This window comes from Budorcas taxicolor, chromosome 15 (assembly GCF_023091745.1).
Source record: "Budorcas taxicolor isolate Tak-1 chromosome 15, Takin1.1, whole genome shotgun sequence".
Lineage (NCBI taxonomy): Eukaryota > Metazoa > Chordata > Mammalia > Artiodactyla > Bovidae > Budorcas > Budorcas taxicolor.
The window spans coordinates 7,435,138-7,457,980 of record NC_068924.1 but is presented as its reverse complement, the minus strand read 5'-3'; the positions used below and the strand labels follow the sequence as shown (position 1 = coordinate 7,457,980).

Sequence of the window (22,843 nt, the reverse complement as noted above, 5' to 3'; positions counted from 1 at the left end):
GATGCGAAGAGTGAGTAACAAGCTCTGACCAAAAGGAACATTCTACAGGAAAGTTATTATTACAGGAAAGTTATTATGAAAGATGAGGAAATATAATAGAGACTTGGTAAGGATAAGTGACTGTCCACATGCCCTAGATGTAGCGGGTGGAGTTAGACCACAGACTTTCTGGCTTCCTATTTCAATTTAGAATGCCTTGTTAAAGGACAATCCCCCCCGCAAAAGGCTAGTAGAAAACTGCAAAACTCATGATATACTTGTCATAACATTATGGCTCTCCTTCCTTAATAACCTCCTTAGAGATCTGTGTTTCCGATCTGGGAAACAGTCTTAACATATAAGCTGGTTTTCTTAGTTTGAGGAGCATCAATCTATTTCAAGAATTTTAAACTCTTTTTCTATATGTTTTTTGCATTAAAAAACCCTTTGGAAAATATGGTTAAGGTTATAAATTACCTTCTCACAAAAAAGTATATACACTCATATAGCTATAATTTTGCATACCGATTTGTTTCATTTTTGTAAATATAATCAGGGAGACAAAAGGAGCTATATAGAAAGAACATAGAACAGCTTTTTGTTTTTACATGTAAGATTCTTCTTTTCTCTAAAGTAGATTTGTTATATGTGAAAATTAAAAATGTCACCTGAACGATATGAAATGATATGGATAAGATTAACATTAACAGTTACTTTAGTACTGTTTCAACCTTGCAAACTCTTAAGGAAAATATGGGTGCACAAAAACATTAAAAATCTGAATTATGCTTTATAAAGGAAAACAATTAAACCTCACAACTTTTCTTTGAAATTTACATAGTATGACACATTATAAAGGTAAGGCTTTGAGAAAAACAGTAAAAACTCGTGACCTCATAATCATGACCCCCCCAAAAAAACAGACATAGCACAAAATTTAATTTTTTAAAGATAAAAATGGCATTCACTTTTTATGAAACAGAAGAGGTTTCACCATCCCTGCCAAGATCTTGGGTAATTGTGCAGCGATAACCTCAGACATCATTTCTGGAAATTCAACACTCAGTGCCCGGGACTGGATAAATGTATTCAAGCAGTACAGATGAAGTTGTTTGACAAGCTGTTGGTTTAACAAATGGATAAGAAACATGTAAGGAAAATAATAAATTTCTAAACTATATAAACATCGAAGCTTATTTTTCTAATAATAGAAATGCTTCAGATGTTGTTTTTTACCAAAATGAAAAAACTCCCTCCATTTCCAGAATAATATATAAAATATTACATACATATGATGAAATATTCTAATATATAGAAAGATTTAAAGAAATGAAAGTATTCTATAATCCTATTGGATAAGCAGTGTGAACATTTGGCATATTTCAAGTTTTTTGTTTACACATACTCAAGTACATGCATAATATATATATGCATAATAATATATATATATATGCATATATATTTTCATAAATGAAATTACTTTTAGTTTATTTCTTAATCCAGCTTTTCCCACATAACAATAGGCAGTCAATACAAACAACCCAACCTGATTAATTTTAATTTAATTTTTTTTGGCCACACCATACTGCATGCGGGATGTTAGTTCTCCAACCAGGGATCAATCCCACACTCCCTGCACTGGCAACACAGAATCTTAACCACTGGGCTGCCAGGAAAGCATCATTTTAATCTAATTTTAATTCTGTCAAAATAATTCATGCACATATTTTTGAAAGTCAGATAGTACTGCAAGACCTACAGGAGCAAAATCACAGATGCAACAACTCTGAATTACTTTAGTCTCGGTCATTTGATATTTACCTCTGTATTTCTAATAAATTATATTTCCCAAAGTTTACATTATTAGGATCCTATTAAATAAGGATTTAGCTTTCTTTGTATTATACACCCATCTTCTCAACTACACACACTTTCTCTTCCTATTCTCTATATAGATATATCTCAATTTTTGGCTAAATCAATATCTAGCATTTATATTATACAAATTTTTATTGTTTCTTGCTGGATTACATTTCTTTTCCTACATGAGTTACTTTAATTTTGCTAGTGCTAATCACCTCATGTTTCTGTGGGTTTTTTGTTTGTTTTTTCTATATTTATCACAGAGCCATAGTCAAATTTTCTGACAGAATTCTAAAAACTTACTTCAGTATGTTCATACAATTAGTAATATCTCAAATCAAACTTTTTTTTTTTTTTTTGGTGCTAGTACCCTGAAACCCTGTGCACTAAGTACTGTGCTGGGACACCCCTTTGTGTCTCTCCTGGGTTGAATCTCATACTCCCTTTGCTTACGCCAGGGTTCTGTTGTAAGAAATCCTGCAGATGCCCTTGAGAAAGGCTGTATTTGAGGTAAGGTCTGGGAGACCTTGCAAGTCTGAAAATACTTTCATGATGCCATCATATTTGTTTGATGGTTGGCTGGTACAAAATTCTTTGAATATTTTTCTTTCTTTCAAAATTCTCCATTATTTTCTGGGTTCTAGTATTTTTGTTGAGAAGTCCTGCAACATTCTGAATCCTGATGATTTGATGTGACTTGCTTCTTTTTTCACTGGTATGTTTTAGGATACCCTTTTTATTCTAGGTATGCTGAAATTTTACAATACTGTGCCTTGGTTCAGTTGGGTTGAGTCTGCATACCGGGCCCTTATGCTCAGAAAATTCATATCCTTCAGTTCTAGCAACCTTTCTTTTAAGATTACTTATGCAATTTCCTCTCCTTGATTTTCTCCACCCTTTCTTTTGGAGATTACTACAAACTGGAAAATGAAGCCCTGTGGATTAATACCCTAAATTTGCTTCCTCTCTACATTTTCATATCTTTTTATTTGTTACTTTTATCTGAGTTTTCCTGAGATTTATATTTTCTGAGTTTTATATTTATATTGAATTTTTAACTTATGCCCTCCTTTAATTATCCAAAAGTATTTTCTCACTAAATGTCCTTTTTAAAATGTTTTCCAGTCTTTTTTCATGGATGCAGCATCATTCTTACTTCTGTGAGTATTTTAACTTTTGATGCTTTCTTCTGTTATCTGCACTGGAACTTTTTCCTTCAAGTTACTTTTTTTTTTTTTTCTGTTTATTTTGTTCTATGCCTTACATTTGAGAGACTTCATCTAAATGGCTAATAATTCTTGGCTATTCACATTCAGCAGTGAGGCCTCATATTTGATCTAGTGAGCAGAGAGCTTTTTATGCCTTGATTATTATTTTAGTATTTCTGAACACAGTAATGATAAAAGTTTGTATGCAAAACATCTTGACTAACCCTATATATTTATCCAGTTTGGTGTTAGGCATTTCTAAGGTGCTTTTTTTCCCCCTCTTGTATAAGCAGTGAGGCATACATGTCTTAAATACTTGCCTAATTATTTAAGATAAACCCTAAAATGTGAGAATTTGAAAAGAATGCAACCTTTAACTATTGCCACACACTGCTAGATTGTCCATTAGCATTGTTGCTAACTTATAACTCCACCCAAAATGGTATGAGAGTCTTATTCTCCACATCTATATCTTTGCTTTCCCAGTTTACATAAAATATTTTCTAACTTAAGACAAAAACATTTTGGAGCATTTTCAGGAATATGTATCACAATTCCTATCAACCATTAAATTATTCTCAAATCTCACAAATACTAGTAAAAGGATATTTCAGTGATCTATACTGAAAACGAAAAAAGCACAATATAAATTGTGAGCAGTATGATGCAAGTCATGTTTTAAAGTGGAAGTACAAACATAAATTTGACGAATACACATGAAGTAAAACTTGTACTTCACACTTAAGAAGTAATAGATAGAATTCAGAGAATAATCACTGATATTCTATAAACCAAAATACTTACATCATGCAAGTTATCAAGAAGTTTTGTAAGCTGATAGAAACGCTGTGAGCTAGGGACAACTCCTTTTTGTCTCAAACCAATTGCCTTGATGAGCTCTCTAATGTAACTTGATCTCATTTCTTCAAACTGGTTTTGACTTCTTAGTCCTTCTAAAGGAACTGTAAGAAGATAATTACAAGTGGCAGTTATGTTTAAAAGTTGACAGTAGCACTTTATAATATAAATTTCTGAACTATACAGTGATTTCTTTTGATACACAACTCTAGAAACAAATATCTGAATAGAAAAGAGTGCTACTAACAGTTTTAGGACATGTAAAACTTCTAGTTCTTTTGAAGAATATGGTAACAACAACTAGGTAAGTTAAAGAACATCTCAGCTTACTTTAGAGCCATATTAATGGATTGTGCATTTGACTTAGCATCTGCTCTAAAGAGCATCTGACATTATTATACATTCCTGTCTCAAATATTTAGTTTAAGTTTACAAAGACAGATATGCTGCATCTTTTTGTCTCCTGACTATTGATACAAGAGAAAGTCATTGATGTTTGAATTTTCTCTTATATTCAGCCACTTGGCTATACTTTATTTTATTTATGCATTCATTTATTAATATTGTAAAATCTAACAGTTTTTGTTGGATTATCTTTTTTTTTTTTTGGTATACAATACCATACTCAAATAATATCCTTATTTTCTCCTTTCCAACAGTTGTAGCTGTCATTTCTCCTTCATGGTTCAATACATTGTTTAAGTCTTCCAGAACAATATTAAATAATAACAGTAATGGTAAATACTCAAATTTTGTTGCTGATTTTATTGATAAATGCCTCTCATAATATCAGCAACAAAATTTGAGTATTTACCATTACTGTTATTATTTACTAGTAAATAATAACTTCTACCTCAGAAATCTTTAATTCATACACCCAAATTTTAGGCACAACGTCGTACTATAGCCCATTCTCTTGTTTCCACTACATAGTCAATAAACCTACAGCCTTTCTCCTAAGTCTTTCCGGTTCTTCTGTTGTGACCTGTCTGAGATGTCCTGGTTGGTTTCTTTAGCAACTCTATTACCAGAACTCCCAGCTCCCTTATTTCCTTTTACTTTGGTTGCAACTGTCCCACAAACAAATCTTCAACCATAAGTGAAGTTTCTGCAACTATATCCAGATTACTGAAAGAAAAATCACATAATCTATGGATTTATACATCTAGATATTTATGATCTTGACCTTTAGCATTATTTCTAGAGAGAAGTGTACTTCATTTGAGCAAAGTCAACTCTATGTCTCCAGCAAAGGTAGATAAATAAAGCTTTTTAAAAACCTCTTTCTGTATTTCCTGTATCCCAACAGACATTCATTTTTACTTCCTTTGGAAAAAGAAGGCCAGAGATAATAAGCCAATAGAAACTAAGAGTGAACTCTGGTTTAGAGTTTTCAAGAGCTCAGATCCTCAGTATAAAAGGGACTTAGGTAATTTGGGCAATAGGACACTTTTGCGCCAACTGAAAACTTAACTGTATGTATATGTTATGTGTATCATAACATATAGTATTATAACATATAGTATCATAACCTAATCACTTTGCTTCATATAGCAACTATTTTAAACATCCATAACTCTTTTTAAACATTCCAACCAATTTTCACATCTCCCTCACTCTTCACCATGACTATAAAATTATTTTTTCTTCTGATTACTGAAGTATTGTTTTCTCATTGGGCTTTAAAAAGCTGGAAAACTAGTAACCCAAAGCCTTCGACACTATCCATCTACCTGTTGAGGACCAGACTTGAAGCAATTATCCTTACGTCAAGAAAATCAGGCCTAATCTCATCCTGCCTCATCCTATTAGTATCAACCACTAACAACATGCTCCCAGGATATGATAATCTAATCACTAGGCTGTCATCCTATGCTCCTGGGATATCTCTGAAAATTATTCTCCTTTACACTCTCTTCCTTAGATTTCAGATCTATGATGAACCAGCTGTAAAAAAGTTATTTCTATTTTATTTGAGCTCTTTATATTAATTCATTGTTTTCTTAATTATTACACTCAGCATTACATGGCTGGGGAATTTTCTCTGAGATTCTTATTGATTCCATATGTGGGTTTTCAGCATTTCTTGTAAATATATTGTGGCAAGTGGGAGAGAGTGACTGAAGGGCAGTTAGCAATATGCTTGCTATTTTAGATGAGAATACTTTAAAAAATACTTATTTTGGGTTTAGTTATTTAAAAATAGTGTGTATCAATTAGAAAAAATTTTGAAAAATACTGAAAATACAAAGAAAATTATAAGTCACCTGAGATCCTATAATCCAATAGTTTGGGATATTTAATAATATTATATTGAGAATATTTACATAATTAAATCATTCAAAATTCTTCATATATGAATGTTTTTAATTCTCACATAAAAAATTTAATATCACAGAAATACGTAGTAATTATCTTATCATTCAACACTGGCACCATGCAACATCATGCAATATTTTACTAATATAAACAATACTTGCACTCATCTCACACGCTAGTAAAGTAATGCTCAAAATTCTCCAAGACAGGCTTCAACAGTATGTGAACTGTGAAGTTCCAGATGTTCAAGCTGGATTTAGAAAGTGCAGAGAAACCAGAGATCAAATTGCCAACCTCTGCTGGATCATAAAAAAAGCAAGAGAGTTCCAGAAAAACATCTTCTTCTGCTTTATGGACTATGCCAAAGCCTTTGACTATGTGGACCACAAGAAACTGGAAAATTCTTGAAGAGATGGGAATACCAGACCAACTGACCAGCCTCTTGAGAAACCTGTATGCAGGTCAGGAAGCAACAGTTAGAACTGGACATGGAACAACAGACTGGTTCCATGAAAGGAGTACGTCAAGGCTGTATATTGTCATCCTGCTTATTTAACTTATATGAGGAGTACATCATGAGAAATGCTGGGCTGGAGGAAGCACAAGTTGGAATCAAGATTTCTGGGAGAAATATCAATAACCTCAGATATGCTGATGAAACCACTGTTATGGCAGAAAGCAAAGAAGAACTAAAGAACCTTCTGATGAAAGTGAAAGAGGAGAGTGAAAAAGTTGGCTTAAACCTCAACATTCAGAAAACTAAGATCATGGCATCCAGTCCCACCACTTCATGGCAAATAGATGGGGAAACAGTGGAAACAGTGACAGACTTTATTTTGGGGGGCTCCAAAATCACTGCAGATGGTGACTGCAACCATGAAATTAAAAGAGGCTTGCCCCTTGGAAGAAAAGCTATGACCAACCTAGACAACATATTAAAAAGCAGAGACATTATTTTGCCAACAAAGCTCCACCTAGTCAAAACTATGGTTTTTCCAGTAGTCACGTATGGATGTGAGAGTTGGACTATAAAGAAAGCTGAGTGCCGAAAAATTGATGCTTTTGAACTGTGGTGTTGGAGAAGACTCTTGAGAGTTCCTTGGACTACAAGGAGAACCAACCAGTCCATCCTAAAGGAAATCAGTCCTGAATATTCATTGGAAGGACTGATGCTAAAGCTGAAACTCCAATACTCTGGCCACCTGATGGGAAGAACTGACTCACTGGAAAAGAGCCTGATGCTGGGAATGATTGAGGGCAGGAGGAGACGGGGACAACAGAGGATGAGATGGTTGGATGGCATCACCAACTCAATGGACATGAGTTTGAGTAAGCTCCGGGAGTTGGTGATTGACAGAGAAGCCTGGCATGCTGCAGTCCATGAGGTCGCAAAGAGTCAGACACTACTGAGTGACTGAACTGAACTATGATGAATGTCATTTCTGATATTTAAAGGATATATTCTTATAAGTGGGATTATTAGAGTAAAAGGTATAAACTTTCTTAACACTCAAAATATATATTTCTAAATTATCAACACTTCTTACTATTTGTGTTGGGTGGTTGGTTCTGAGCAATTTTCATTTAGGGTAATGATTTATTTTATAGAGAAAAAGAAACTATCATCTCATTTTCATTTCTCCAATTGTTATTGAGGTTGAATAATTTTTTAATGCTTATTAGTGATTTGGTTTATACTATTTTTTTTTGTATTAAGATATATTTAAAATATTTTCTAAGTTTGTGGTTGAAAGCCCAGTTTTAAAATATATTTAATCAGTGCTGTAACTTTATTAAGGCAAAGAGTCCTACCTAGGCAACCCCAATTTTCCCATGCTCAGAAAGCCAAAGCTTTCAGTTTTTTCAACTGTTTATTTTGGTCTTTCCTTCCATAGTTTTAAGTGACACCCTTATATTGCTGTTATTTGAATTCATAACAGTATGGAAAACAGGGCTACAGCTCTATTTCCATATTCCAGATCATCACCCCTATACCACAATCATATACTCACATACGAAGAACTTCCTGTTCCTCATCTTCCTAATATAATTTTCATAATATTTCTTAGATCAATATTCAGTGTTTATTATTTAACTATGTAAAATATTACCACAGTCAAGTCATATAGAATTAACTAGGATTTCTTTCCAAGTATAATTTTTTTGTTTTACTGAGAGTAAGTAACCATACCGATGGGTGTGAAGTGGTATCCACCTGTGGCTTTTGTGCTTCTCTAATGATTAGTGAGGCTGAGTATCTTTTCATGTGCTTAATGGCTATTTGTAAATCTTCTTTTGAGAAATGTCTATTAAGGCCTTTACTTTTATTTATTTATTTAAAAAATTTTTATTTTACTTTATTTTACTTTACAATACTGTATTGGTTTTGCCATACATTGACATGAATCCACCACGGGTGTACATGAGTTCCCAAACATGAACCCCCCTCCCACCTTCCACCCCATATCATCTCTCTAGATCATCCCCGTGCACCAGCCCCAAGCATCCTGTATCCTGCACCGAACAAAGACTGGCGATTCATTTCTTACATGATAGTATATATGTTTCAATGCCATTCTCCCAAATCATCCCAAAGTCTGCAAGCAATAAATGCTGGGAGGGTGTGGATAAAAGGGAACCCTCTTACACTGTTGGTAGGCCTTTACTTTTAAATTGGTTTATTTTTTGTTGTTGTTGGATTGTAGAGATTCTTTATGTCATCTGGATATTAATACTCTTACTTTAGCAGATATCTTTTTCAATATTTTCACCAAATCAATGGATTAACCTTTCTTTGTGTTGAGTCCTTTGATGCACCAAAGTTTTAAATTTTGCCAATGTCTATTTAGGGCATCCAAGGTGGCTCATGGAAAGGAATCTGCCTGCAGGAGATGCAAGTTCAATCCCTGGGTTGGAAGGCCCCCTGAAGAAGGAAATGGCAACTCATTCCAATATTCTTACCTGGGAATCCCAAGGTCTGAGGAGCCTGGTGGGCTACAATCAATAGGGTCACAAAGAGTTGGACATGACTAAATGACTGAGCATGCACACAAACACACTTCCTTCTGAACAGTGATATTTTTACCTCTGCTTTTGAGAGGTTTTCCAACTTTCAAATTCTCTAGCCACTTAAAAAATTATATATATATATATACATATATATATTTCCAAGAATTCTTTTCTTTGTGTTATTCCTTTTTCATATATTCAGCATTGTTTCATTAGAATATGTTCTTTTATCTTTCTAAAGGATAGAACTGAAAGGCAAAAGAGAAAAGGAAAGCTATATCCATCTGAAGGCAGAGTTCCAAACAATAGCAAGGAGAGATAAGAAAGCCTTCCTAAGTGAACGCTGGAAACAAACAGAGGAAAACAATAGAATGGGAAACACTAGAGATCTCTTCAAGAAAATTAGAGATACCAAGGGAACATTTCATGTAAAGATGGGCTCAATAAAGGACAGAAATGGTAAGACCTTACAGAAGCAGAAGATATTAAGAAGAGGCGGCAAGAAGACACAGAAGAAGTACACAAAAAAGATCTCATGACCCAGATAATCACGATGGTGTGATCACTCACCAAGAGCTAGATATTCTGGAGTGCAAAGTCAAGTGGGCCTTAGCAAGCATCACTACAAACAAAGCTAGTGGAGGTGATGGAATTCCAGCTGAGCTATTTGAAATCCTAAAAGATGATGCTGTGAAAGTACTGCACTCAATATGCCAGCAAATCTGGAAAGCTCAGCAGTGGCCACAGGACTGGAAAAGGTCAGTTTTCATTCCAATCCCAAAGAAAGACAATGCCACAGAACATTCAAACTACTGCACAACTGCACTCATCTCACACACTATCAAAGGAATACTCAAAATTCTCCATGTGAGGCTTCAACAGTACATGAACCGAGAACTTCCACATGTTCAATTGGATTTAGAAAAGGCAGAGGAACAACAGATCAAATTGCCAGAATCTGCTGGATCATAGAAAAAGCAAGACAATTCCAGAAAATCATCTACTTCTGCTTCACTGACTATGCTAAAGCCTTTGACTGTGTAGATCAAAATAAACTGGAAAATTCTTAAAGGGATGGGAATACCAGACCAACTTCCTTCCTTCCTGCAAAAACTGTATGCAGGACAAGAAGCAACAGTTAGAATCAGACATGGAATAATGGGCTGGTTCCAAATTGGGAAAAGAGTACGTCAAGGTTATATACTGTCAACTTGCTTGTTTAACTTTGATGCAGAGTACATCATGCAAAATGCTGGGCTGGATAAAACACAAGGTAGAATCAAGATAGCCAGGAGAAATATAAATAACCTCAGATATGGAGATAGGGCTTTCCTGGTGGCTCAGATGGTAAAGAATCCCCCTGCACTGTGGGAGACCTGGGTTCAATCCCTGGGTTAGGAAGATCCCCTGGAGAAGGGAATGGCAAAACCAGTCCAGTATTCTTACCTAGAGAATTCCATGGACAGTGGAGCCTGGCAGGCTACAGACCATGGGGTCACAAAGAATCAGACATGACTGAGCAACTTTCACTCACTCATTCACTTAGATATGCAGATGACACTACCCTTATGGCAGAAAGCAAAGAGGAACTAAAGAGTCTCTTGATGAAGGTGAAAGAGGAGAGTGAAAAAGTTGGCTTAAAACTCAACATTCAAAAAATGAAGATCATGGCATCTGGTCCTATCACTTCATAGCAAATAGATGGGGAAACAATGAAAACAGTGGCAGACTTTATTTTCTTGGGCTCCAAGATCACTGCAGGTGGTGACTGCAGCCATGAAATTAAAAGATGCTAGCTCCTTGAAAGGAAAGATATGACCATCCTAGACAGCATATTAAAAAGCAGAGATGTTACTTTGCTTTGTCTATTCAAAGCTATGGTTTTTCCAGTAGTCCTTGTGGCTCAGCTGGTAAAGAATCTGCCTGCAATGCCGGAGACCTGGATATGATCCCTGAGTTGTGAAGATCCCCTGGAGAAGAGAAGGGCTACCCACTCCAGTATTCTGGCTTGGAGAATTCCATGGACTGTATAGTCCATGGGGTCACAAAAAGTCAAACATGACTGAGCAACTTTTGCTTCCAGTAGTCATGTATGGATGTGAGAGCTGGACCATAAAAAGGCTGAGTGCTGAAGAATTGATGCTTTTGAACTGTGGTGTTGGAGAAGACTCTTGAGAGTCCTTTGGACAGAAAGGAGATCCAACCAGTCCATCCTAAAGGAAATCAGTCCTGAATATTCATTGGAAGGATTGATGCTGAAGATGAAACTCCAATACTCTGGCCACCTGATGTGAAGACCTGACTCACTGGAAAAGACCCTGATGCTGGGAAAGATTGAAGGCAGGAGGAGAAGGGGACGACAGAGGATGAGATGGTTAGACGGCATCACTGACTCAATGGACATGAGTTTGAGCAAGATCTGGAAGATGATGAAGGACAGGGAAGCTTGGGGTACTGCAGTCCATGGGGTCACAAAGAGCCGGACATGACTGGGTGACTCAACAACAACAAAGGATAGCTTTTAAATTTCTCCATGGTCTCTCTTTCCTCTAAATTATTTTTTTATTTTGTCTTTATGTTTGATATCAAAGACCTTCCTCAGATGCCCTGGTTGCTTATTTATATTCAAGCATGGAAACTAAAAAGCTGATTGCTAGTTCTGTTTGAATGAACAGTTATTATTGGCTATAAGCTTTAGTGTAGGGCATTCTGGCTGAGCTATTTCAAAGAGAAAGCCTTGCTATTAGCATATTTAATTCTTTTTTTTCTAGCTTAATACATTCTTTATAAAAGATTCTTTCGTTTTCCTATCTGGAGAATATAAACCTGGATGACAGTGTTCTAGAGGACTGGTGATTTTGCAGGGTGTTGTCTCAACATTTGGCATATAATCTTAATCTGTTTACACTATCCCTCTTCACCCTCATCACTGCCTGCAGTCCACCAACCCAACTGCCTTCTGTTGCATCCTCTTCAGGGAATAAACCTACAGTCTCTGCCTTAGTTGCAGAACAACTGCACCATTGGTGGATATTTAGAAACTCATTTTCAAGAGAACTTGGTGTTTTTAATTCTACTTTCACTCTCATTAAAAAAAAAAATCACTGTTGTCACTAACTGCAAAACATGTCAGAGGTTCAGTGATACAAATCAAGGTGCTTGCTTTTTGACTTTTCTTACTTCTGGCTTAGAAACCACTTTCTCATTCAGTCACGTCTGACCCTTTGAGACCATGTGAACTGTGGCCTGCCAGGCTCCTCTGTCCTTGGGTTCTGCCAGGCAAGAATACTGGAGCGGGTTGCCATTTCCTCTTCCAGAGGATCTTCTTGACCCAAAGACAGAATCTTGCATCTTCTGTGTCTCCTGCACTAGCAGGCAGGTCCTTTACCACTGAACTACCCGGGAAGCCCTCCACTTTCTCAGGTACACTAAATTAGTTTCTGCTTGCTGGCTTGTGGAATTTTATTGCTACTGATATTTCTTTCATTTTATATACTTTATTTTATTTTTTAAGGAATCCCGTGACTAATAGTTTTATGTAGTTTAAAAGGAACAATGATTAAAGTGTGTATTCAACCTGCCATATTTTCCTGGATATCTGTATTTTAATTTTTAATGGCAAATGGGTGGTTTAAATTCTTAAGTCATTGAACTTTTCTTTTGCCAACTTTTCTATTGCATATATTTTTTAAAAGTATTCTTTGAGATTTCTCATTTTTATTCCTTTTAGCTTATTTTTAACAAGCTAAAGTGTTTACAACTATGAGCCACTTATTTTAGGATACAATTTGAGCTAAATATTCAAACTAAGTTTGCCTCAAACATAAAGCTTCTTTTCTCAACAATATTTATTTGTTCCATACTCAAAGATTTCCAGTGTTTCCATAGTAGGATATAAAGTTCTAGTATATATAGTCTGATTTGACTAAGAATTCAGAGTATGTATTTTCCACATTATTAATTATTCTAACTTTCTAATTCTCCCCATCCCCATATTTTTGTAATATTTACCTATTTTTTAAGATTTAAAGATGAATTTCAATAGCTGTGCCAAGTGTCTCTTCAAAATCCCATTAAAATTTGTGTAGATTTTATTATACAAATTATTACATATAATAATAAATAATTTATATATGTGTATATATGTAGTACTATTAAGTACATGATTTTCTCTTTTCTTAAAGTTGCAAATGGCTGAAAACCTTGCCTTCCATGCTATGTGAGTGAAGTCATGTGTATCTCCCTTCCTTTCCTTACAACTGTCCTCCCTTAGCACTGCTCTAGTGATTAAGGAGGGAGGTGTCAAGATGCCGCCTCCATCTGCCTGAACACCTGAGTGATAACAATGAGCCTCCCTGTAGATCTGCAGTGAACATATAGTAAAAAGGATAAGTACTTAAAATTTTTGAAAGCTACCGAGGTTTAGGGCTTGTTTGGTTCCCTGCATAATGTAGCCTACCCATAAATACAGTATGATGTTAATGCTATCAACTAATTTGGGAGACCTAGGACCATCTATGATATATCTACTATGGAATTCATTACTATCAAGAAAAGAATTGACAGGAGTTAACTGCTGTATTATTAAAGTTCTTTCAGTTGACTCTGTTGGCCAGTCCCATATCAATTCCTTTGTCTACTTTGTGCTTTTTTTAATCAAATTGTGCTTGAAGGTCTTGTCCTCCAGATAGAGATTCCAAGGGTCGGGTAAAGGGCTATGGTTCCCTGCTGCTGCTACTAAGTCGCGTCAGTCGTTTCCGACTCTGTGCGACCCCATAGATGGCAGCCCACCAGGCTCCCCCGTCCCTGGGATTCTCCAGGCACACTGGGGTGGGTTGCCATTTCCTTCTCCAGCGCATGAAAGTGAAAAGTGAAAGTGAAGTCACTCAGTCATGTCCGACTAGTAGCAACCCCATGGACTGCAGCCTACCAGGCTCCTCCGTCCATGGGATTTTCCAGGCAAGAGTACTGCAGTGGGGTGCCATTTCCTGTATTAATCTGTGTCCGGGCACAGACTTTATGAGGTAAACTGCCTTCTTAAGAGTTCAGCTTTTCTGCCTTTCCTCTTGATATGCTCCCCCGGCCCTACCATGTAAGATTCATGCCCCTAGAAGGAAATCCTTGCAGAAATCTTTTCTGAGAAAGACTCCTGTCTCACTTTCGATCTCAGGTCTTAGCTCTCTGTGGTTTCCTTTCAAATCACAATGACTGAAAGAGGAACCAATTCAAACAGTCTACTTGTGTGTGGGAAGGGCACAGGAAAGGGTAAAAGGTGGAAGCAATTTAAAAAGTTTTCCACTTAGACCCTGGGAGATCCATGGAGGCAGAGGGACACATGTTCTTTGTGTATGAGAATGAATGAATGGGTGTCTGCCCACTCTTGTGGTGACCAGCGCTATTTCTTCAGGGTACACAGCTAGGGGGCATTCCCAAGCTCTCCTGCAATTAGGGTGGACCATAGAACATGGCATCTGGTCCCAGCACTTCATGGGAAATAGATGGGGAAACAGTGGAAACAGTGTCAGATTTTATTTTTTAGGGCTCCAAAATCACTGCAGATGGTGATTGCAGCCATGAAATTAAAAGACGCTTACTCCTTGGAAGAAAAGTTATGACCAACCTAGATAGCATATTCAAAAGCAGAGACATTACTTTGCCGACTAAGGTCCGTCTAGTCAAGGCTATGGTTTTTCCAGTGGTCGTGTATGGATGTGAGAGTTGGACCGTGAAGAAGACTGAGCACCAAAGAATTGATGCTTTTGAACTGTGGTGTTGGAGAAGACTCTTGAGAGTCCCTTGGACTGTAAGGAGATCCAACCAGTTCATTCTGAAGGAGATCAGCCCTGGGATTTCTTTGGTAGGAATGATGCTAAAGCTGAAACTCCAGTACTTTGGCCACCTCATGCGAAGAGTTGACTCATTGGAAAAGACTCTGATGCTGGGAGGGATTGGGGGCAGGAGGAGAAGGGGACAACCGAGGATGAGATGGCTGGATGGCATCATGGACTCAATGGACGTGAGTCTGAGTGAACTCCGGGAGTTGGTGATGGACAGGGAGGCCTGGTGTGCTGCAATCCATGGGGTCGCAGAGTCGGACACGACTGAGCGACTGAACTGAACTGAACTGAACTGATAGAACGTGGGTGGAAGATAGTTCCAGATCTAGTCTTCAAACCTTCTCTTACTCAGTGCTCATCTTCTAGTCAGATAAAACAGAAGACTCCAAGTTGATACAAAGGGTAGAGCCTCTGGATGAAAGAAGCCTGGGTTTTCTTGGCCAACCCACTGGACTGACTGTGAGTAGTCCATAAACTGTTATTATGTTATGCTATGGATTCTTGCAGTTATGTGTTATAACTGTTAGACTATCCTGACATAAAGTGAACAGTTACAAACGTGTGTTTATAGAGTAAATCCTTTGTAGGGTGGGGGTGAAGGGAAGCATAGCCTGTGTTTATGCAGTATTAATTAGTTTATAATACTTAATTGGATGAATATGAGAAAGTTATTTAATCATCTTTTACCCAAAAAAAGAATAGAAACTAGCTTACTTGATGGGCTATTTTAGTATTAGGTGATAGATAAAATCTGAGAAATATGAAATGACTTTATTATAGTCTATAGATGCTTCTCTTTTGCAGTTTCCAACTCATTAAGATTCATAACTCATCTATAATCATACAATAGTACTGTTGTTTGAGACTTCCTTAATGAATTAAAAATTAAAAAAGCAAATCTCTTGCATTCAGTTACTTATACTCACTCACTTGTATTAAGAAGTAGCAATACTTTCATACAGAGGAACTCTTCTTGGCTGACTTGAAGCTTCACAAACTCCTGTGGGATCTGCCACATGGTTAGGCATAATGAATAGAATGATGACTCCTTCATCCGCTGTCTTGCACCACACACAACACACAAAAGAAAAACCAACAGTGGGAAAAAAAATAAACACACACAAGGTCTTAGCTAGTTTAGGTAATTTATGAGTGATTATGAGTTTTAGTCATTACCTGATTTATTGAACATGACTTTTTATAAACAAACTCAATATTTGGAATTTTAAATGTCTTCTAAATTTACTCACACTATTGGATTTTGAGGTTAAAATATTTTGAAGTTGGAAGTTTATTTTAAATACACATTAACTAAGATTAATGTTGCTGTTCACTTTTACTATCACATTTTAAAAACCTAACCCAAGAAAGGAGAGCAAAGTTGTAGCAGTTAAAAATGTGGGATGATTTGGGAGAATGGCACTGAAACATGTATAATGTCATATAAGAAACAAAGCACCAGTCTAGGTTTGATGCAGGATACAGGATGCTTGGGGCTGGTGCACTGGGATGACCCAGAGAGATGGTATGGGGAGGGAGGTGGGAGGGGGTTCAGGATTGGGAGCACGTGTATACCCATGGTGGATTCATGTTGATGTATGGCAAAACCAATACAATATTGTAAAGTAAAATAAAAATAAATAAATAAAAATAAAAATGTGGTGCTGAGAAATACTCAGAAAATATTTATTTACTGATTTCTTTCCTTGTGGATAAAATATATAAAATTTTATGTGCAATCCAATGGGAGAGTGAATTCAGTTCACAGAAATTGAATAGTGTAGAATACTTCGGTGCATTCAGTTTAGAATATTCGTGTAAAGTGGCTACACTGTGAATGATTTTAGAGGAAATATATGGTGATATAGAAAAGAGAACATTAGCAGCATTAAATAATCTACAAGACAAACATGAATTCTGAATACTGAGGACATTTACTTAAGGTATTTTCTCAGCTATGTACTGTTTTGTAGTATCTGCACTAGTCAAAGAAGTGATCAGGAATGGTGAGAAAAACAAGACAAAACTAGATTTGACTCATAAGAGATAAAATTAATCCCAACCATCACTTGGATTCTTTGGCAAATTATGAAGTCTTGTCTGCCTTAGTTTTCTGAACTGTGAAATAAAGGGTGCTGATTCCTTACAAATTTCAAAGGACTGTGGGATAAAATAGAATAACATATATGAAAGTTACCTGCAATCTCTAAAGTTTAGTAAAGTTTAGTAAGTTTAGTAAAGTTTAGTATAACTTATCATTTTATATAATTCTGAGTCAACAGACTCAATTAGGACAGTACAAATACTTTCATGAAAAGATTCTATTCAGTTTAAAGTTATATGTAGAAAGTTAATTATAGTAATTCCAATATAATCAAGCAAATTGGATTCAATTTTATTATCTTTCAATGTTTTAAATAAATTACCAGTCTAATTTATCCTCTAGGAAGACAAATAATATTTTTACTTTTTTGAAGGTAAGTCAATACTTTTAAGCAAAAATATTCCTCGTTTACTTCATTATTTTTAATACTGCAAATGTAAAATTTTAACTTGATAAACTAAACATTTATTTGGTCTTTAAGAAGACCAAATGTATTTCTTGATACATTTCTGAAGTTTAAGAAATTTTTATTTGTGACAACTATTATATATTGAAATAAAAAAAAAAGCTCTAAATATCAAATCACTGATAATGCATTTTTACTAATATTGTCAGTTCAAGTTATATTTTGAGGTAGTTCCGAGAAACATTTCAGGAAATTTTTATTATTTAGGACACTGGTGTATGATCATCTACTGAAATGTAGTTTTCAAGATTATCCTACATATACACTGTTGATAATAACAACAACAAAAGTCAAGTTACTACTTACTCATTCAGTATTAAATCAGGTGCAAAATATAACATCTGTCCACTGACATGCTTATAAGATCTCCATCCTAGTCCAAATACCATTAAACTCATCCAAGAATACTGGATGAGAGTTATCTGGTCATCAATATGTAAGTTCCGAAAACCTACAAAAGAAATTTAAAAATAGAATGATCACTGTGTCAAAAATCACTGTGTCAAAACCTGAAAAATAAACCTTTGAAAACAGATGTAAATAGGGTATGCTCCAATACCTTGGCCACCTGATGCAAAGAGCTGACTCGCTGGAAAAGACCCTGATGCTGGGAAAGATTGAGAGCAGGAGGAGAAGGGGGTGACAGAGGATGAGATGACTGGATGGCGTCGTCGACTCAACAGACATGAGTTTGAGCAAAACTCTGGGAGATAGTGAAGGACAGGGAAGCGTGGTGTGCTACAGTCCATGGAGTTGCAAAGGGTTGGACATGACTTAGCAACTGAACAACAACAACAAGGGTAATGTTTTCAGTCAAAATATTTGTATACAAAAAAAAATCAGGAAATAAAAATAACAATAAAATCAGAAAAAATTAAAAAGGATAAGAGATTGGAATTCATTAAAATTAGTCATTGTGATTTAGCATTTCTGGGAACTCGCTAATTAAATCAAACATGTATCATTCATTCATGCAACATTTATTTATGGAGAGTCAATTATGGACCAGGCACTGTGTTAAAACGCTGGGTTACAAAGATGGGTTACAAAGACAAAACCCTTGCCCTAAAAAGAATCTTAAAAGATAGAGAAGGTAAGAAGGAATCCACCAGGCAGTAGAGAGAGTAGGAAAACTGCCCCAGACAGAGACAGTGCCTGAGCAGAAGAAAGTCAGACTGCTGAGGAATCTCAATTGGTTTATTTGGTAAAACCCCCGTTTTCAGTTTTGCTACGTCTAATTTTTCTTTAACAACTCTTAATTAAAGTTAGAGTGGATTCCACAGGTTTCTGATCACTTTTGCTTTCTGAAACGTAATCCAGTTTCATTTTAAACTCCCCTATGGCTTAAGAGCTTTAGAGTCTATATGTATATGGGTGTGTGTGTGGGTGTGTGTGTGTGTGTGGTGTGAGTGTCCTGGTCTTTCACACCTTCACAACCTCTCCCTTTTAGATCTTTCTCTGGTTTTGGTGGCAGAGGAAGAATGGCAGGAAAGGGGCAAATGCATTGTGACTTACATAGTTTTTTCCCATCTCTTTCCAATTCTCTTTTTGCCTGCTTGGGAAAAGATAACCAGTTCAGCACTGATAACGTAAAGGAGGGTAAGGCAAAGAGGTGTTTGGAGGTGTGGGCTGGTGTTGGATCATGGGTGGTCTTGCATGCCTATGAAACACCAAGGGGAGTGATATAGCCTGATTTACACTATGCACGGCTCACTGGTAACCATGTGGAGGATGTGTTCAAGGGAAAAGGTCTAAAGTCAGGGAGAGAAATTGGGGGCTATTGCCAAAGGCCAGGAGAGAGATGATAAAGGCTAGAAATAGGCCAATAGGTAGGAGTAGAGAAGATGGAGCACATAGGAGAAAGTTTTAAAGAGTAAAATTAAAGAAATTGGCAACTGACTGTATACAGATTGGAAAAAGAGGAGTCAAATAGATGCTTCAGTTTTTACTTGAATGGTGCGCGATGATGATAACAGCATTACTGAGACAAAATAAAGGAGAAAAAACAGGCAAAAGAGAAAATAGTAAGCTTTGGACCTGTTTGAGGGACCAATGGAAGGTCCGTTTGCATAGGAATTAGAGGTATGGGTATCGAGCAAAAGATATAAAACTCTAAATTATTTGTACTTGAGTACTTGAAACAGTAACAGTGGATATATTTCATTAAAGGTAAAAGAAAACAAATATTTTGGTAGGATCATCAACCATGTTCTATAAAGCTTTTAAAATAACATCTATTCCTTCTAAGACTCTGCTGAAGTCCACTTACAATGGACCTATTTCAAGAGTCAAACTTAATTCCTTAGATCTCAAGCGTAAAAGAACTTCATTTCCTGATTTAGTTAATTATCTCAAAGTAGACAAAAAAGGCTATCTTTCCTTCATGTACTTCCTGCTATCCCCATCTTTGTATGAATAGCAGGAAGACTACTCTTTTCTTCCTGGAAATTCTTAGTCTCAGAGGGACCTAAAACAACCTTAGCACATATTCATAATCAGCGGAACCACAGCAGGTATTTGCCCCTTTAGAGGCGGCGGGACCTCCCTCTGACTCCTGTATGCGAATAGCTTAGCCTCTTTTTCCCTCTGTGCGAATAGCTTCCCATTGTTTGCAGTTTGGTCAACCAAACTACAAAAGCAAGTACCCTACGTTCCCACAAGGAAGCTGGCTAAGGCCTCTGGTTCCCTGGGCTTGTGATCTAAGTTTGATCTGTAGAATACCTACTATCTGGACTTTGAAGCAAAAAATAGTAAACCAAAGATCAAGATATGTTTAGGCTTTACTTATGATGGTGGTGGTGCCTAACGACAGTGGAATCCAATGGGGTCATTTGTGATGCTTGTCTTGGCCCTCCAGAGAGGCCTTGGTTTCTGTCTCTTCAGACTTGTCCTATTCAGTGAATCCCTGACGTCTTTTCAGAAAACTATGTTTTTCTTTTTTGTTTGGTTTTTAATAGCAGGATGTTTTTGGTTTTTAAAACTTAGTAGAGTTGGTGTTTATTGCTTACTTCCTGACTGACTCAGGTACAGAAAGACTCTCTAAAAATAACTAGCCAAGAAAAACTTGGCATGCAATTTTCATAATTCTCTCTTTATTTTCCTGTCATACATGCATCTTGAAGTTCATGTTTATATATTACCTGTTTTTTTAAAAAATTATGAGTCACTCAATACATCTAGTACAGAAATGCCACTTGTAAATTGCATACTTTATAGGCTTTAAAAAATGGGTAATTAAGTCTTCCATTAAGTTTAGGATCATTTGATAAGAGATAAATAATAAAGTTTCCTAATTCCTGAAAAGCAAGACTCCCTCAAGGGAGGCACATATAGACTTGGCTTATTTTGGGTATGTTATAATATAAAAGGCAAATCTTGGTGAAATAAAATATAAAATTACCAATATTTATAGCAGAAAGTATATTCCTTCTATGTAACAGAATGAAAAAAAATCAGAAAAATAGCTTTATTTACTCCCCCTTTAAGTGAGATAAGTGTACAATGTTAAATTGACTTTAACACACCTAGTACAGAAGTGCAATTTTTTTTAACCATTAACTGTAATATCATTCATTACTTTATACTGAAACAAAGACGGGAACACTGCGATCAAATTCCCATTGATGATAATGATCAGGTAACCTCAGTACATTTGAGATGAGGATCAAAATGAAAACCTTCACACAGAGAAGTGATGGATGACCTGTAATTGTGTTCAACAAGTAGTAAAGAAAAATGCTCTTTCCTTTTAAGTGACTTGACCTGATAATTTCTGTCACAAACTGTCCAAGCCTTAATGCCTAAAGCAAATTGAAAAGAAAGTATACAGTGACACCTGGCCTACATGACCTTCTAGGTTCTCCTGGCTTAATCCCAAAGATTTGATAAAACCTACCGGTTGTGCTCCTGTAAAAACTGTCATGTACTGAAACAGTTAATCTATAACAAGGGAACAGCATCAACTATCTCAGCACCTTCCCACACAAGCACAAAGGAGCTTCAGCACAGCAAGTGTAATCACTACCATACGTTTGATGAACTTATGTATACATGCGAACTTGATGTGTAAAGATTTAAGGTAGCACAGTTCTTAAAAAGCTAAGGGACCTTCGACTCAATGTGGGGAGGCTTGGGGAAATCTTCCTAGGGCAAGCTGATTAGCATCCTGAAGACTAGTTAGGGACTAGCTAGGGGAAAATGTGGGAGAAGCGAAGGGACACCAGGTAGGGAAAACAAAATGGATGAAGAAAGGCTGGAAATTGAGCAAAGAGCTTTGTGGGAACCAAGACTCAGAGATGCTTGAAGTGGGAGAGTGAGAGAGAATGTAAATTCAGGAGCCGGAAGGACCTGAAATAGTAAGGCTAAGAAGTTTGACGTTGTTCTGGAAAGGGACGGGAATAATATAACAGATGATAATTGCTTTTGAAAAGATGAGCCTAGTGGCAGAACTGAGGACTATCTGCGGGCAGTGTGAAACTGTGATAATAGTGTCAGTCGGGGGCTGTGACTGAAACCTAGGGGAAAATGATAAGGACTTAAAATAGCTCAAGGTAGTAGCAGTGTAAATAGCATGTATAATGAATCATACATATAATAAGCAGAGTGGACAGAGGTGAAGGAAAAAAGTGAGTGAAGGATTATAACCAAGATTTTGCCTGCAGTGCCATTTCAAGATACAGAGAAAGGTCTTAGGCTTATGGAGTAGAAGGTCATGTTAGCTTGGAAGCTCATGTAGGTGGAAATGTGTAATAAGCACAAGAAATATATGGTCCAATACTTCTGTAGAGGATCTAGGTTGTCACCATGTAAGTAGGAATCATGAGAATATAATGGGAGCTGAAGACAAGGCCGTAAGTGAGCAAATCCAGCCCTGCAGACTGAGAAACTACTGGAATAGAAGATGGAACCAGGAAATGCCAAATTCATGGGAGAACAAGTCCACAAAGGAAACAGATGTGTAAATCGAGAGAAACATATCTCTGCCTTGGAAGGGATGAATGCTACAGGAAGTTTCAGCAAGATACAGCTCCTTCGTCATGGCTTCAGAGGTATGCGAAACATGGTAAGGGCTGCAACTACTCATTTGATCTGACAAAAGATTTTGGTGACGTTGGCAATAGTAGTTTCAGTGGAATAGAACATTAGAAAATCATTTTTTAATGTCTTCATGAAAATACTACCAAAGCCTGACTTTACTCCA

The 22,843-nt window shown here is 36.5% G+C and overlaps 1 protein-coding gene across 1 annotated transcript in view; it reads right to left on the bottom strand.

Moving 5' to 3' along the window:
• Positions 1–943: 943 nt before the first annotated feature.
• PGR (progesterone receptor) overlaps positions 944–22,843 on the bottom strand; it is a 113,443-nt gene continuing 91,543 nt past the window's right edge. Inside the window, exons 5-8 of the mRNA XM_052652959.1 lie at positions 17,950–18,094; positions 16,004–16,134; positions 3,855–4,012; positions 944–1,099 (exon numbers count right to left, since the gene is read on the bottom strand). Coding sequence (XP_052508919.1) covers positions 944–1,099; positions 3,855–4,012; positions 16,004–16,134; positions 17,950–18,094 — 590 coding nt within the window. The remainder of the gene's footprint in view (positions 1,100–3,854; positions 4,013–16,003; positions 16,135–17,949; positions 18,095–22,843) is intronic.